Source organism: Cladosporium halotolerans (genome assembly GCF_011745625.1).
Source record: "Cladosporium halotolerans strain TM138-S3 chromosome Unknown Sca40, whole genome shotgun sequence".
Classification (NCBI taxonomy): Eukaryota; Fungi; Ascomycota; class Dothideomycetes; order Cladosporiales; family Cladosporiaceae; genus Cladosporium; species Cladosporium halotolerans.
The window spans coordinates 162,544-177,764 of NW_027191491.1; the positions used below are offsets into that span (position 1 = coordinate 162,544).

Consider the following 15,221-nt stretch of genomic DNA (forward strand, 5'->3'; position numbering starts at 1 on the left):
GGCGGCTGCGTTCTGTTGCCTTGCAGTATCGCCAGCCCGCCTATGCACAATTACCGCGCACTGCAGCGGCCAGGCCAAGCCAATTGCAGAACCAAAGCCAACGTGACTCTGGGAGCACTTTTAGCCGCTGCTGAGCCGACTCCCTACTGCCTAGTATTGCTAGCTATGTTCATGTGAGCACCGCAATACGACCCCGGCCGGGGCGTGAGTGGGGGACGCGTGTTGGCATTATTCATGTTACTGCTGGCCATCATCGGACACGCTCGCGCTGTCGCGTGGATGGCACACGTGAGGGCACTGGATAAATATTCCATTTACGGTTTGGCAGAGAAGCGTTCAGAATGGCTTTTTTGTGAGATTCGTTCCCGTGTGTAATCACTATTTCGCTGGTTTGCCCTCGGGCTCGCCCAGCCATATTCCTAATCCACAACGCCATGCAGGAGCAAGTACGATCCATTATCGCCGTCTTGCGTGAGATATACCATAAACAACAAGCAGAAATTCAATCATTCACATCGTCCAATTATTCCCATCGTGACCGCTTCATGCCTGGACGATCTTCTCAAGACCCTCAAGGAGGATGTCGGCGTGCTTCTTCTGGAAGATCAGCATGGGCCTGAGGCGGACAGCCTCCGCGCCAGAGCCACCAATGTTGATGCCGAAGCCCTTGGCCTTCTTGAGGAGCTCGTCGCGGCGCGGCGAGTCCCAGGCGATGAAGGTGCCCTGGCCCTTGCCACGGAGGTTCTGGAAGTCCTTGGGGAACTTCTTGGCGAGCTTCTCGAGGCCGGCGTAGAGGTAGTCACCGGTCTCGGCGGTGTTCTGGACGAGGTTCTTGCTCTCGATCTCAGCGAGGATGGCGCGGAAGAGGATGGCGCGAGCGGGGTCACCGAGCCAGCTAGAGGTTGTGTTAGCACTTGTTTCGTGGTGACGTACTAGCAGAAGTGGATTAGACTTACGTGTTGAACTGGCGGTAGGCCTTGTTGGGCCTGAGCTCGGGGTTGCCGTAGTAGTAGCCAGCGGCCTGGGCCTTCTTAGAGAAGGTGACCATGTCGGGCGGGTCCTGCATGTCCCAGTGCTCGTGAGCCCAGAACTTGCCGGTGGCACCAACACCAGTCTGGACCTCGTCGACGATCATGAGAACCTTGTGCTTGCGAGTGATCTCACGAAGGCCCTTGAAGAAGGCCGGGGAAGCGTGGTTGTCGCCACCCTCAGACTGGATGGGCTCGACGATGATGGCGGCGGGCGGGTTGTGGAAGGTAGAGATGATCTGGTCGACCTCGTCAAGGCAGCGCTGCTCCTCGCGAGCGTTCTCCTCAGCGTGCTGCTCAAGCGGGTACTTGAGCTGGGGGAAGGAGGCCTGCGGCCAGTCGAAGGCAGGAATGTCAAGCTTGTGGATGGGCTTGGAGCGAGTGCAAGAAAGCGAGCCGAAGAGACGGCCGTGGAAGCCGCCGCGGAAGGACAGGATGGACATGTTGGGGGAGCCAGGTGCCTGGTTGTCCATTGCAGTCTTGATGTCCTCCTGGGAGAACTCGACATCGTATCCACCACGCTGCTGCTGTCTCTTCCACATGAAAGCCGCCTTGAAGGCAAGCTCGTTGGCATCGGAGCCGGCAGTCGCAGTAAGGACCTGGTCAAGGCCCTTAGGCGCAGCGCGCAGCAGACCAGTCTTCAGGATCTCGGCCCAGTCGTGGGAGGGGAAGTTGCCCATGGCGGGGCGGTTGATGAGGGAAGAGGCCATCTCGGGGCTCATGGCAGCCTGGAGGAGGGTAGGGTTGCTGTAGCCGACGGGGATGGAAGCAATCTGGGCGTAGACATCGAGCAGGACGTTGCCGTCCAAGTCCGCGATGTAGTTGCCGAAGGAGTCCTGGTAGTTGGCCATCATGTTCAAGCTCCTGGTCTCGTAGACCTTGTCGAGCTCGGCGATCGCCTTCTTGGCCTCGGGGCCAGGGATCTGAGTGCGCATGACGGGACCGGTGGGCTCGTCCGCGAAGTAGGGCTGCTCAATGGCATCGGCGACGGTCTGCTGGGCCGCAGCGGCGGAGGCAGCGCGAGGCGGGCTCTGGGTAGCCATACGGCGAGTGAAGGCAGTGCGAGTGTTGGCACGCAGAACAGGCTGCAGCCTAGCTGCGGAACGCATGAAGGAGGCCATGTCGGTGGCACTTGTGTGATGTCGGTGTAAGAGGTTCGAAGGGAAGAGTGTGCGACTTCAATGAAGAACGCGGGGATAAGATGGAGTTATGACGCGCTTCGTTGCGCTTGATGAGATAAGAGCTTGAGACCTCTGGTGGCAAAGAAAGGAAGACTCAAGGATTGAGTATTCTGTGTGAACGAAGAGAGAGATGATGGTCAGAGGGGAAGCAAGAGGCCCAGGTGCGGAGGCGCGGCCCTTCAAATACTTCGCGGTGTCTTCTATCTCTCAAAGCTACAGATGTCGGCCGAAGCGCTAGTTCTGCTACTCCACACTCTCACGCCCTGCTTCGCATGTACCTGCCTCTTTCGGGCAGGTCCACGCGAGGAATATGACTTCCCCGTGTCAGTCCGCCGTGTTGTGTGTCAAGAATATTTGACAAGAATGGGAGTCTCCGTGGATAGAATTATCGTGCCGAGCAGCGGGCGTACGCATCCAATGTGACAGCGCCGGCAACGATTGTGAGGAGAGATAGATGAAAGCTCAAGGTGAGAGAGCCCTATCTCCTGCCATATCGAGGATGCCGATAAGCAGCCACAAATGCTTGGGATTTGAGGGGTTGAAGAGAGGGAAGATCCACGCACAACGACAACTGCCTATTGAAAACTGCCTACTGGAGATTCTGTCAACTTTGCTCATGCAAATACTCGATGTTGATGATTATCAAGGGAGAATTGGGTGCATGACGGTAGAAGCGCAGCGCAAAGAGATGACGGACTTCCACAAAGGTATGGCAAATAGACTGCTACACTGCTGAATAGTAAGTAAATCATGAACATGTCAATTTGGATTCTGCATGAAAGAACAATAGATTTTTTTCTCTCGGTCAATGTGAGATCGCAAATGCTATGTCTCAAGCTATGGTACTTCCATTCTGAGCAGTTACTTCATAGCCCTGTGTCAGCCAATGCATCAAGCAGTTGACGATCCCATCCATCCATATGCACGCTTGAAAAGAACTACCACATTGCCATTTGCCTCAGAGAAGTATGTACAGCTCCAATTGCCCTCCTACACTAAACATTACCGCGAAGTCTGCGAACTTCGCCTCAGAACCTCTCAATATAATTCTTGCGGCCAACCCCAAGCTCCTGCGTCAGCTTGCGCGGATTCAAGTACTTCTCAAGCAACGAACCCATGAAGCGGCCACCTTTCGCGGCTTTGGTCGGCGTGGTGTCTGACGTCTGCGTGCCGAAATCTCTTTCCGGCCTGGGAGGCGTACAGATGGCGCGGCTGCTGATGCGCCAGTAGTCGAGCTCGATGTTCTGGTCTAGGATCCTCAAGCGCTTGTCGATCATCAACGGCGTCAAAGTCCCTCTGAGTTCGGGGAAGACTCTACGTAGTTTGGCGACGATGGCGGCGTGCGAGTAGTTTCGAGAGTCCAACAGGCAGATGGCTCTGTCGTGCTGCGTGGTCCAAGTGTCGGGCAGTGGTGGCAAGTCAAGAAAGCGATCGTTGAAGATTGAAGTGGTGTGGAAGATTCTAGGACGCTTTGGCGAAGTCGGTGACCCGGCCAATTGAGGCTTGCTCAGAAGAGGTGCTGAGCTCGAGGTAGTTGGACGGATAGGTGAAGCATTCTCTTTGCCGAACACCGGTGAATCCTTGCCTGATGGCGTTGGTGGGAGGCCAGATGGGCTGGGAAATGCATTGACTCTGGTTCCCAATGGTGCCGAGATGGTGTAGGAACGACGGTGACGTCGAGTGCGAAAAGGGCTGGGCGAGCGCCTTGAAGAATTGTCAGTCTAGGTCCAAGACGAGGAGTGGTCTCTCGTGGACTTACGAATGTTCGGTCGCTCTCTTGACGCTAGAGCTGTCCGGCCGGCGCGTGGCCATACTATGGATCATGGGCGCGGTAGAGGACATGAGGATGTCGGTTGCGATCTGGCAGAAAAGCGTGGTATGAGATGGAGGCGCATTGTGCGAAACGGTTGGGAAGCATTGAAGGTCCCTTGCCACCAAAGAAGGGCAAGTCCAAGTCTTCTCTCATGGAAAGGCAGGCACGCCTCTGTCATTGTCAGCTGCGCTGTCAGCGTGGAAGACGCTGTATTGCCATCACAAAGCATCGTGACTTTGCGAGTACGAATCAAGTTGGTTTTTTGGTTATTGATTTTGTGTTACCCTCAGCGCTGATGCTATCCGTTTAACGAGGATCAGTTAGTAACATGTTGCACTGGGTCCTCCTTAACCAAGGCGCTCCAGCTGCGGAACCACAAGCAGTGGCCATGTTACGGCGTGGCGAAGACCATTTTGTAGATTCATCCGGCAACGATCAGAGAGCGCTCATTCATACGTCGTGGCCGAAGCTGCACCCAAAAAGGCATACAGCTCATTGATCACCGGTCGCTCGTATAGACCTCAGAGTCCATCCGCCCTTCAGAGTATCTTATGTTCTGATGCTGCATCTTATCGATCAAAAAGGGGACGAACGAAAATCCGGTGATTCGGATGTCGGGGAATTTCCATATGTATGTCATTTGTTCCCCAGGAGTTTACATGATCAAGCTGCAATCAATGCGTCTCCGAAACTGCCGCTGAGCGAGACCATCTCCCTGCACATGGCGCCCGCGAGGGATGGAGAAATGCAAGCCTCGGCAAGTGCTCCGGCAAAAACGTCGTCCAGAGACACACAGCCTGACAACAATCCATGTCCGAACGACGGTACGAGGGAGACATGCCGTATTTATATATTACCTGTCGCACGGACACGCCGTAGTCAGCAGTTCATCTGATTCAGATCGACCCGCACCAACGGGCGGGTGTTTGGCTGGCCTGCAAGCGTACGTACCTCCCGCGCCGGGCAAAAGGCCAAGCAAACGTTTTCCGAGGAAACGTCGGCGCTGTCGGCGAAAGCTGCAGCTCCCAGCCCGAACCGCATTCGATATCCTGTCGCGCAAGACAGATTTCCCCATCACCACCGCATCCACCCTCCACCCTCACCACCTCACTCTCCACTCCTCTTCCTCCGTCCATTCGCATCGCCTCGGTCAGGTCATTCCCGCGCGTCCACATCAGTCACCATGTCGTCCGAACAGATCGTCGAGCAGCTGAGGAACCACATCACCTCGCTGGAGAACCGAGTCCACGAGCTGGAGGGCAAGTTTGGCAAGCCGGACAGCACCCCCAAGCCTGCCGTCGATGGCATGCGCATGATCCTCATTGGCCCTCCCGGTGCCGGTAAGTACCATCCCTTGCGACAATGGCTGTTCGCTGTTTACTGACCCCTGCGCCAGGCAAGGGCACCCAGGCCCCGAAGATCAAGGAGAGGTACTGCGCCTGCCACCTGGCCACCGGTGACATGCTGCGCGCGCAGGTTGCCGCTAAGACCGAGCTCGGTCGCCAGGCCAAGAAGATCATGGATGAGGGCAAGCTGGTGTCGGACGAGATCATGATCAACATGATCCAGAACGAGCTGGACAACAACAAGGAGTGCCAGAGCGGGTATGGTCATGTCAAGAGCTGCGGCGTAGCACAATTATCAATCACGGAGTTTGCTAACACGTAAAATTCAGCTTCATCCTTGACGGTTTCCCTCGCACCGTCCCCCAGGCCGAGAAGCTCGACGGCATGCTCATCGCCAAGAAGCAGCCGCTCAAGCACGCCATTGAGCTCCAGATCGCCGACGAGCTGCTCGTTGCCCGTATCACCGGCCGTCTCGTCCACCCTGCCTCCGGCCGCTCCTACCACAAGATCTTCAACCCGCCCAAGGCCAGCATGACCGACGATGTGACCGGCGAGCCCCTGATCCAGCGCTCCGACGACAACGAGGCCACCCTCCGCAAGCGCCTTGGCACCTACCATGAGCAGACCGGCCCCGTCGTCGACTACTACCGCAAGACCGGTATCTGGAAGAAGATCGACGCCTCGCAGGAGCCCGGCCAGGTCTGGAAGAACATGCTGAACATCTTCGAGAAGGACGCCCAGCCCAGCAGCCTACTGAGCAAGATCGGCATCTCGAAGTAAACAATTTTCCTTTGTTGATACTGCAAACCAGCCGCAAGTGAGAGGAGGACGCTCATAGAAAGAATGGGACGGAGCCTCTCGGCTGTGATGAACTCGGAGACGGACGGGTGTCTCTGAAAAATGGCGATTGGATTGGGATCGTGTTGTTGTGGGATGACAGCGCGCCCCCTGTGAGTCCAGTGCAGGACCGCGCGCACATATGAAACGAAGTTAGGTTTTAATTCTCCAACCTGTGTATAGAAAGTATCTGAGCGCTGAGAAGACTTTTGTAACATATGCGAAGAATTAAAGCATTTACTGTTACCCTTTACGATTAAAAGTGCATGGAATTTTCGCGGAGCCAGAGACGGCAAACGAGCAGAAGCTCCAAAACTTCGCCAAACGTAGAGTTTGGATTAGGATGAGGAAGCGAGGTGGTTGAGACACGCTCGAATTGGGTCAAGACTTCAGATACAGCTATGGACCCAACTTGAAAGAGCTACGCAGGTTCCAGTATCCAACTTGCAAACACATCGACAACACCAACGCCACAACTAACAAGACCAACCAAACCCACATCCAACCCAGGCAATCTCAGACCCCAGCACCACCACACCTTCCCCCCTCCCACCTCAACCCCCCAGCGCCTCATCCACCGCCCCCTGCGTCTCCCTCCAACACTTCAACCCCTCCACATCCGCAATCCACCTCTGCACCTGCGGAAAATCCTGCATCGAAAACCTCTGCTTCCGCCACAAATGCACGCTCGCCGCGACGCTCAGATCCGCCACCGTGACATCCGGCCCACAAATCCAGCTCCCCGTCTCCGCCAGCCGCCCCTCCAGCACGCCCGCCAGCTCCCTCCAGCGCGGCTCCTGCGCCTTCAGGACCTCCGCGTCCGGCCGCCCGCCCAGCAGCGGCGCCGCGACGTTCTGCACCAGGTAGACGTAGCAGCTCGCGAACCAGACGCTGGCCTCCCAGAAGAGCCAGCGGTGGATGTCGGCGCGCTTCTTGGCGTCCCGCGGGTACGCGGGGGTGTCGCCGGCGAGCTCGGCGGCGTAGAGGATGATGGCGTTGGATTCGGTCAGCGTCAGGGAGCTGTCGACGACGGCGCAGGGCACGGTGCCGCAGGGGTTGATTTTGAGGTAGGAGGGGGCTTTGTGGTCGCCGGCGAAGTAGGACATTTTGTGCAGGGTGTAGGGCGTTTGCAGGTGGGCGAGGGCGGCGAGGACTTTGCGCGAGTTGACGGTGCAGGGGTCGAGGTGGAGGTCGAGGGAGGCCATTTTGGGGTCTTGTGGGTGTGGTTGTTGGATGGATGGTTGAGTTGGAGTGTTTTTGGTCCCGGGCAGTGGGTAGACGACAGGGTTCGTCTTGGTATTTCCAGGCGCAATGCCAGGCGCTCCGCGACGGCTCTGTTATTCCAAGTGTTCGAAGCTAGGTATCCGAGGTCCCGTACAAGTCTCAAGGCGCAGCAGTACTAAGTAAACGTCTTCCAGATGAAAAGATCTCAGTAATCACCCTTCCCAAAACCGATCTCCCGGGCCCCAGCAAGAACAAGGATTCTTATAACCCTCCCGACCCTGGTCCCTACCCGTCTCATCAGTCGGCCCACTATACCCGGGCGCAAGCCGTTGCTTTTGCAAGCTATCGAAGCGACGTCCGCAATTTGAGTTTCGTCCCTCTTCACAGCACGAACAGACTCCCCCGCACGCCTGCCAAAGCGGGGTCTGGGGTCTGGTCTCGACCTCGCGTGCGTAGCGCAGCCGCCGTTGTGGACCACGCGTGATCGTAAGCACGGTTGGGAGAGGAGGGGGGTGGAAACGGGAAACCTCCAGTCGTGCGAGGGCTGTACCCGGTGAGAGATGCCATATGGCCGGGAAATGGGGGGACTACGCAATGCGCCGGGTGTTGTGAAGTGAGAGGGGGCAAATTTAGTGTTGATTATTTCATTTCCTCGCTCTGAAAGCTGTACATTAAGGTGCCAGTTTGTGCCGCCTTGGAGCGCGACTGTTCGCGACGAGGGAAGGGTGGCATTTTTCAGTCAATCTGTTCTTATTTCGCCCGGCACGTGCCCCGCCGTCTGCGGATGAAGGTGTCACGTCTGTCAAAAATCTTGTCCGAGCGTGATCTAGAGGGTTTGTTCCAGCGCGAGGACCTGGGATGGAGTTAGCACAAGGCTCGCTGATCGATTTACGATCCAGAAAAAAGACTCACAATCGCCGTCCTGGTGGGAATGTACACCTGGATAAAGTTCTTCCTCTCATTCCACGCGAAATCCGTCGTGAAAAACCGCTGGTCCTCCTTAATCCTGCCCAAGCCACCGAACTGCGGGGAGTCCGTATTCAACACAATCTTATACGTCCCCGCCTCCTCAACACCAACCCTGTAATCCGTAAAACTGCTGCTGGGATGGAAATTGAAAATCCACAGCAAGCCCGCGCGCTCGAACGCAATGACCTTGTCGCCGTCGTGCTTGAGCGAGACGTAGGCCTGCGGGCTGTGCAGCCAGCCGTACTTTTCCTCAGTCCACTGCATCTTGCTGTCGAACTCGTTGAGCGGCTTGTAGCGCAGCAGGTCGTCGTCCGGCAGGTTGAACTGGCGCCGCGCGTAGTGGAAGGAGTTGCCGTTGCCCTCGCGCGGGAAGTCGAGCCATTCGGGGTGGCCGAACTCGTTGCCGAGGAAGTTGAGGTAGCCTTCGCCGCCGAGGCCGTGGGTGATCAGGCGGATCATTTTGTGCAGGGCCATGCCGCGCTCGATGACGGGCGTGAACTCGGTCAGGGTGGACATGTTGGTGTACATTTCGGCGTCGCAAAGCCAGAAGAGGAGGGTTTTGTCACCGACGAGGCTGTGGAGTGTCAGTAATGGTCCAGCGTTTGAGGTACTATGATGACTTACGCTTGATCGTGTGACTCGGCGTATGCGATCGTCTTCTCTCCGTGGCGCCTATTGGTCAGTGTAAAGACCAAGTTGCCCATGTCCCAATCGATATCCTGCTTCTCCTTCAGCCACTTGATGTACAAGTCCGGAATTGCCATAGCCAGTCTGTAGTCGAATCCTATTCCACCCAGGCTCAGCTTGATGCACAATGCCGGCATGCCACTGACATCCTCCGCGATGGTGATGCAATCAGGGTAAAGGTTGTGTAGCATCTCGTTGGCAAGCATGAGGTACACCACACCTTCCTCATCCACGTTAGGGCCGAAGTACTCGTGGTAGCCGCCGCTGAAACCAGTGCCAATGCCGTGGTGGTTGTAAAGCATGGAGGTCACACCGTCGAAGCGGAAGCCATCGAAGCGGTACTCCTCCATCCAGAAGCGTAGGTTTGAAAGTAGGAAGCGCAACACCTCGTGGTGGCCGTAGTTGAACAGTCTGCTGTCCCAGAGCTCGTGACGGCCCTTGGCGCCCTCGTGGAAGTAAAGGTGATCGGAGTTGTCGAACATGTTCAGCCCGTCAAGGACATTCTTCGACGCGTGCGAGTGAACCATGTCGAGCAATACCGTGATGCCCATGCCGTGAGCAGTATCGATGAGCTCCTTGAGATCGTCGGGAGAGCCGTAGCGGCTGCTGGCAGCGAAGAAGCTGTTGATCTGATAGCCGAACGAGGCGTAGTATGCGTGCTCCATGATAGCCATGAGCTGGATGACGTTGTAGCCAAGGTGCTTGATGCGAGGGAGAACGTTCTGAGTGAACTCCTTGTACGTCGCAACCTTGGGCTCGGGGCTGGCGATACCAACGTGAGCCTCGTAGATCCTAGCGCTGAGAGGCTTCGGCGGACGAGGGTTCTTCCACTGGTATTGCGTAGGAGGGTTCCAGAAACGAGCATCGTATACCGGGCTCACGTTCAGGTCTTGTGTGACTCTCTTGATCCAAGCAGGAAGCCTCTCAGCTCTGGCGTGGTCGTTGGGTACGACCATGCTGATCTTGAGCTTGCTGTCGTGCTCGATGGCAGGCTGCCCATTGACAGGCGGGAGTGTGATCTCGAAAACACCGTATGCATCCTTCTTCATCTCATGGCTATCCCGGTTCCAGCCGTTGAAGTCGCCAATCAGGTATGCGCGGAGGGCGTTAGGAGCCCACTCTCGGTATGTGATCGTGTTGTCCGGTGCGACATTGAAGCCAAAGCGCTCATAGCCGCGTGAGAACTTCTCCAGTCCACCCTCGTCGGAGTCCAGCTTCTTGATCCATTGTTGGGCTTTGGAGTAGCGCGAGCGAAGGGCGCCCGAGAAGGGCTCGAGCCAAGGGTCGAGACGGACGACGCCTGGGGATTGTTAGCGAGGCAATGCAGTGAGAGTGTGGTTGTGCTTACCGGTGCCGTCAGTGGGGATCTCGTCGTTCGCCGGAGCGCTCTGCACACTGTTCTCGGAGGTCTGGTTGAGAGGATCCATGGCGGTGACGTTGCTGTGGATTGTGGAGGTCGGGCGCGGTAAGGTTTGTGAGGTCGACAGCTCTCGCAGACAGCAGCACCAGCTCGAGAGGCGCACGGAGGAAGGGTATGCAGTGGTGAAGGAGGAGAAGTGGCAGCAGAACGTCGAGAGCAGACACCTACGCTCTTGTACAGCAACCGCAGAGCAGCAGCAGCAGCAGCAGCATTATGACGGCGGCGCGCAGGTCGCCAGATGGCTTGCCTGCGGCGATTGGCATTGCCCCGCCGCGCACTGGCTGGGCCTGGTCGTCTGGCTGCGGGCCACCTCAGCCTCGCGACGCCCCAGGCTGCCTGAGCTCTCGTCAAGCTCGTCTCATCGCAATCGCCGTGAGCTCTGCCACGTCTGCCCCAGCTGCCCGCGTCGCGCTGCCTGCTGTCGGCCCCACCGCGCTACTGCCACCAACCGCCTGCAGCCCGCCCCAGAGACGCCAGCGACGCCCTCAGCGGTCTCACCCCGTCCGCGACCCGCGCTACCACGCTGCCTGTCTGCTGTAGCGGTGGCGACGGCCCTACTATCGCCAGTATTCTTCTCGCCTTCAATTCATGCGGCTGGGTGCAGTCAACCTGGACGTGCATAGCCGCATGCATTGCAGCTGTGAGGCGCTTTTGCTTTCCCTGCCAACCTTCACCAATCGGCCCTTTCCCCAAGCTGGAGGCGGGGTGTCAACAGCTCTCGGCCAGTGCTCAGGAACCATGATGCCATGCCACTTGCGACACCGGAGGCGCATCCATCGGTCGCGACACTGATCTCGTGCTCTCTAGATAACACAGCTGATTGAGCCTCATCACTGTGTCGTCCGGCCATCGTCTCGTCTGGCACGAGACACCACCTTGTCAACACGTCCTGCATGTAGACGTTCCGTCATGCCCGCCGTGACAGCCACCGTTTCGCCGCAGGCCCGGCGCTCGTACATCGCCATCTCATATATATTCCGAAGACACTTGAGCACTTCGATCAGGCGTCCCAGCACCTACAATCGATCGGATTTCACGAATCAACCGTATACCGGTGTGTACGAGGCAGGCGGACCAACCGAAGGTCCTCTGCGCGATGCGAGCAACATTGGCGCTCCGCGCATCACTCCCACTCTTCTGAAGCAACATCTCGATCAATTCGTCGTGGGGCAAGAGCGCGCGAAGAAGACTCTCGCAACGGCAGTCTACAACCACTACCAGCGGATTCAAGAGTTGCAGCGCCGCGATGAGGAAGAGGAAGAGCTAGCCGCGCAGGAGGAACGGCGGCGGATGAGATACAGACACCCAGTCGAAGGTAAAGAGGGAGAGTTGAAACGAGGCATAGCCGTGCCCTCGCTGACTCAAGACTTCGAAGACGAGTTCCCAGGCCAGCAGGCGACAGTGCATGTCAACACCTGGCCGCCTGTAGACCAGCAAGCACCTAAGCAGCCGGAGCCGAGCGGCTTTCAGCCTTCTCCCTTGCTTGATCAGAGTCCTCTGACCATCGATAAGAGTAACATCCTGTTGTTGGGACCCTCCGGTGTTGGAAAGACATTGATGGTCAAGACGCTTGCTCGGAGTCTACAAGTTCCTTTCTCCATCTCTGACTGCACCCCGTTTACCCAAGCTGGATATATTGGTGAAGATGCGGACGTGTGCGTGCAACGGCTACTGGCAGCTGCCAACTACGATGTTGAGAAAGCCGAGCGTGGTATAATCTGCCTTGATGAGATCGACAAGATCGCGACGGCCAAGGTCAGCCATGGAAAGGATGTCAGCGGAGAGGGAGTGCAGCAATCACTGCTTAAGATCATCGAGGGCACGACGCTGCAAATCCAAGCCAAACAAGAGCGAGGCAGTGGAGGATCCAACAGAGGCGGTAACAGCTCAGGATATCCCACCAACAGCCCCTTGTCGAACAACAACATGGGACAGCAGAATTCAGGCGGCGCTCAGAAAGGCGAAGTCTACAACGTCAAGACGGACAACATCCTCTTCATCTGCGCCGGCGCCTTCAACGGCCTCCACAAGATGGTCCTCGACCGCATCAGCAAAGGCAGCATCGGCTTCGGCGCCACAGTCCGCGCAGCACCCGGCTCCTCCTCCTCCGACACAGCCGCGCACGAAACCCTCCTCGAAGGCGAAGACGAGCTCTTCGAGCAGCACCTCCCCTACTTCGCGCCCAGCAAGGACGCCAAATCCTCCAAGCGCACCTACAACACGCTCGACCTCGTCGAGCCCCAGGACCTGCAGAAGTACGGCCTCATCCCGGAGCTCGTCGGCCGCATCCCGCTCTCCTGCGCCCTCAGCAGCCTCGACATCGAAGCCCTCGTCAAAGTCCTCACCGAGCCCCGCAACAGCCTCCTCAAGCAGTACGAGCAGCTCTTCCACCTCTCCTCCATCGATCTGCGCTTCACCTCCCCCGCGCTCCGCGCCGTCGCCACCACCGCCTCCAAGATGGGCACCGGCGCCCGAGGCCTTCGCACCGTCATGGAGCGCTTGCTCGCCGACGCCATGTTCGAGACGCCCGGGTCGAGCATCAAGTTCGTCCTCGTCACCGAGGCCGTCGCCGAGAAGAAGGCCGGCGCGGTCTATTTTGGCCGCGGGCAGCAGGCCAAGTTCCAGGCGGCCATTGCGGCTGAAGAGGAGGAGTGGGAGGAGCGCAGGCGGAGGGAGGAGGGGAATGGCGAGAGCGAGATGGAGAAGAGAGCGAGGAATAATTCTCGTGGAGGCGCCGCGAGGACGTTCGAGGAGTATCGGGAGAAGGCTACGGCGGCGGGGTTTTAAGGGAAGGGTGAAGTCGACTTGCCTCGTCGATCCAGACCAACGACCTCATAGGATTCCACTTCACGAGCAATCCGGATCTGCATCGCCGACGCCTTTGATTCCCACGAGTATCGTCCTCCTGACTGGAGACTGGAAGCATGAACGCCAATCCAGTAGCCCCCGTAACAATTGGCCAACAAACGGAAACCCCTCGACGACGGCAATTATCCCTCCCATCGATACCACCACCGTCTCCTCCTCCCTCCCCAACTCCAACCACCACGAACACCTCGACCCCCGGCCAAACCTCGGCTCAACTCGGAACCCGGCCCATCGACCCGAACGGTCCCGGAAAAAAACTCCTCCCATCGCCACCAACCCGCCCCCAACGCTCCCTAGGCTCTTAACCCTCGCCGCCGCCTCCCCTTCCCATCAATCAGAGACCCTTGCCGGGGTAGCTCAATCGGTAGAGCGTGTGGCTCTTACACAGCACCGGCGATTTTCACTCACGGGCCTCCGGCACGTGAGCATGCGTCTGGTGACGACAGAAGAGATCAACCTCAAGGTCGTGGGTTCGAGCCCCACCTTCGGCTATTCCTATTCTAAGCTCAATGAGACCTTTCTTTTTTGGTGTTTTTTTTTTTTTTTGGATCGTTGGAGGCCACATGGGGGAGGCGAGGGGGGAAGGGTGGTGCGGGAGTGTGTTCTTTGGGACGTGGGGTGTCTGTTGAAGGTCACGGACGTTGGGGTTTTGATCACGGATTTTCCGGCCTAGGGACGGGATGCCTCGAATGAGGCGGGAGCATTCGATATTCGAATTATTGGTCGTTGTTGTGCGACATGCGGTGGGTGGGTGGACATCGTCGTTCCATAAGCACATCTACGCCTTTTTGAGATCGGAATTGAGTTTTGATACCATACCGTTCGAATACTCATGCTAATAGGTAGATAGATGTAGCCCGTACGATATGGAAGCTTTCGGTAACCAAACGACATCTCTCTTCTTAGACGCTCATACTGTCCACACTGGGTACCAGACTCGCCGCTTCCGTTGTGGTACTGGCGTACACACGTCCAACAACGATCTCCGCAACGAAGAAGGGACACCGACATTAGCTTCTCTCACCATTTCCCTCCTCACTACTGCGGATTCGCGACATCTTCATCTCGAAATGCCGATCATGGGGCGTTTTGAGAGGGCGATAGAGCGGAGAGTTCTCCGGGGTAGGAACGGAGTTCGACGACGAGAGATGGAGATGAGGTGGTGTAGTTGGGTATTGTCCTCCAACCAGTCTCAGCTACAACAAACTCTTCGTACTTTGCAGATAGTCATTACCGCGCACGAGGTTTCCAATCCAGACAAGACGATCACCGGAATGGGATGTTACCTCCCAACCACACAAAGAGTGGAACCATGGACCCCAACCCTAACCCTACCAGACCCATCCTGACTCGAATGTGTCAAGTATGATCACTCACTCCGATCCGAAAGCAGAGAATCACAAGAGAAACTCCACTCCATCCTCGAACCAAAACAGGCGCACCACCTCAACAACCCTCACAACGAAACCGCCCTTTCACCATCGACACCCACCATGCTCAGCGCCCTCACCCTCGCAGCTTTCCTCGCGCTGCTGTCCCCCCTACTGGAAGCAGACTGGTCCTGGGCGAATTTCTTCTGCGGCGCGGTCATCGCACACATCCTCGTCGGCCACTTCTACTTCAGCGAAGCCGTCAGCAAGACTTATCTGGAACCGAGATCTCCGGCTTCCAGTCCTGCGCGTGCTTGGGCAGATGTAGCGATCATCGACTTGTCGGGCGCGGCGTTTTTGGGGGCTTTTGGGACGCATCTTGGAGTGTTGTTGCCAAGGGTGGTTCGACGTGTGCGTCGTTCTTCGTGATGGGGTGAGGGTTGGGGGTTTAATTTTTATTTCTATTTTTTTTGAGGGG

General features: G+C 57.2%; 6 protein-coding genes across 6 annotated transcripts; 2 read left to right on the top strand and 4 right to left on the bottom strand.

The window, feature by feature from the left end:
- Positions 1-333: 333 nt before the first annotated feature.
- Positions 334-2,399, bottom strand: WHR41_08500 (uncharacterized protein). The gene is made up of 2 exons (XM_069377104.1): positions 957-2,399; positions 334-895 (listed from the first exon to the last, which is right to left on the bottom strand). The coding sequence occupies exons 1-2, from the start codon at positions 2,147-2,149 to the stop codon at positions 544-546; spliced, it is 1,545 nt and encodes a 514-aa protein (XP_069226141.1). The 5' UTR covers positions 2,150-2,399; the 3' UTR covers positions 334-543.
- An 834-nt stretch (positions 2,400-3,233) lies between these two features.
- WHR41_08501 (uncharacterized protein) lies at positions 3,234-4,704 on the bottom strand. Its single transcript, XM_069377105.1, has 2 exons — positions 3,969-4,704; positions 3,234-3,913 (listed from the first exon to the last, which is right to left on the bottom strand). Exons 1-2 carry the CDS (start codon positions 4,049-4,051, stop codon positions 3,238-3,240), a joined length of 759 nt encoding a protein of 252 aa, XP_069226140.1. The 5' UTR covers positions 4,052-4,704; the 3' UTR covers positions 3,234-3,237.
- Positions 4,705-4,999: 295 nt separating this feature from the next.
- Positions 5,000-6,455, top strand: adk1 (adenylate kinase). The gene is made up of 3 exons (XM_069377106.1): positions 5,000-5,362; positions 5,419-5,626; positions 5,698-6,455. The coding sequence occupies exons 1-3, from the start codon at positions 5,206-5,208 to the stop codon at positions 6,146-6,148; spliced, it is 816 nt and encodes a 271-aa protein (XP_069226139.1). The 5' UTR covers positions 5,000-5,205; the 3' UTR covers positions 6,149-6,455.
- A 304-nt stretch (positions 6,456-6,759) lies between these two features.
- Positions 6,760-7,410, bottom strand: WHR41_08503 (uncharacterized protein; the record flags this gene model as incomplete). Its single annotated transcript, XM_069377107.1, has 1 exon — positions 6,760-7,410. One exon carries the CDS (start codon positions 7,408-7,410, stop codon positions 6,760-6,762), a length of 651 nt encoding a protein of 216 aa, XP_069226138.1.
- Positions 7,411-8,057: 647 nt separating this feature from the next.
- On the bottom strand, positions 8,058-10,684 carry gbeA (1,4-alpha-glucan-branching enzyme). Its single transcript, XM_069377108.1, has 4 exons — positions 10,434-10,684; positions 9,023-10,385; positions 8,342-8,972; positions 8,058-8,282 (listed from the first exon to the last, which is right to left on the bottom strand). Exons 1-4 carry the CDS (start codon positions 10,510-10,512, stop codon positions 8,256-8,258), a joined length of 2,100 nt encoding a protein of 699 aa, XP_069226143.1. The 5' UTR covers positions 10,513-10,684; the 3' UTR covers positions 8,058-8,255.
- Positions 10,685-11,114: 430 nt separating this feature from the next.
- Positions 11,115-13,292, top strand: WHR41_08505 (uncharacterized protein; the record flags this gene model as incomplete). The annotated part of the gene is made up of 2 exons (XM_069377109.1): positions 11,115-11,820; positions 11,881-13,292. The coding sequence occupies exons 1-2, from the start codon at positions 11,415-11,417 to the stop codon at positions 13,290-13,292; spliced, it is 1,818 nt and encodes a 605-aa protein (XP_069226142.1). The 5' UTR covers positions 11,115-11,414.
- Positions 13,293-15,221: the final 1,929 nt, after the last annotated feature.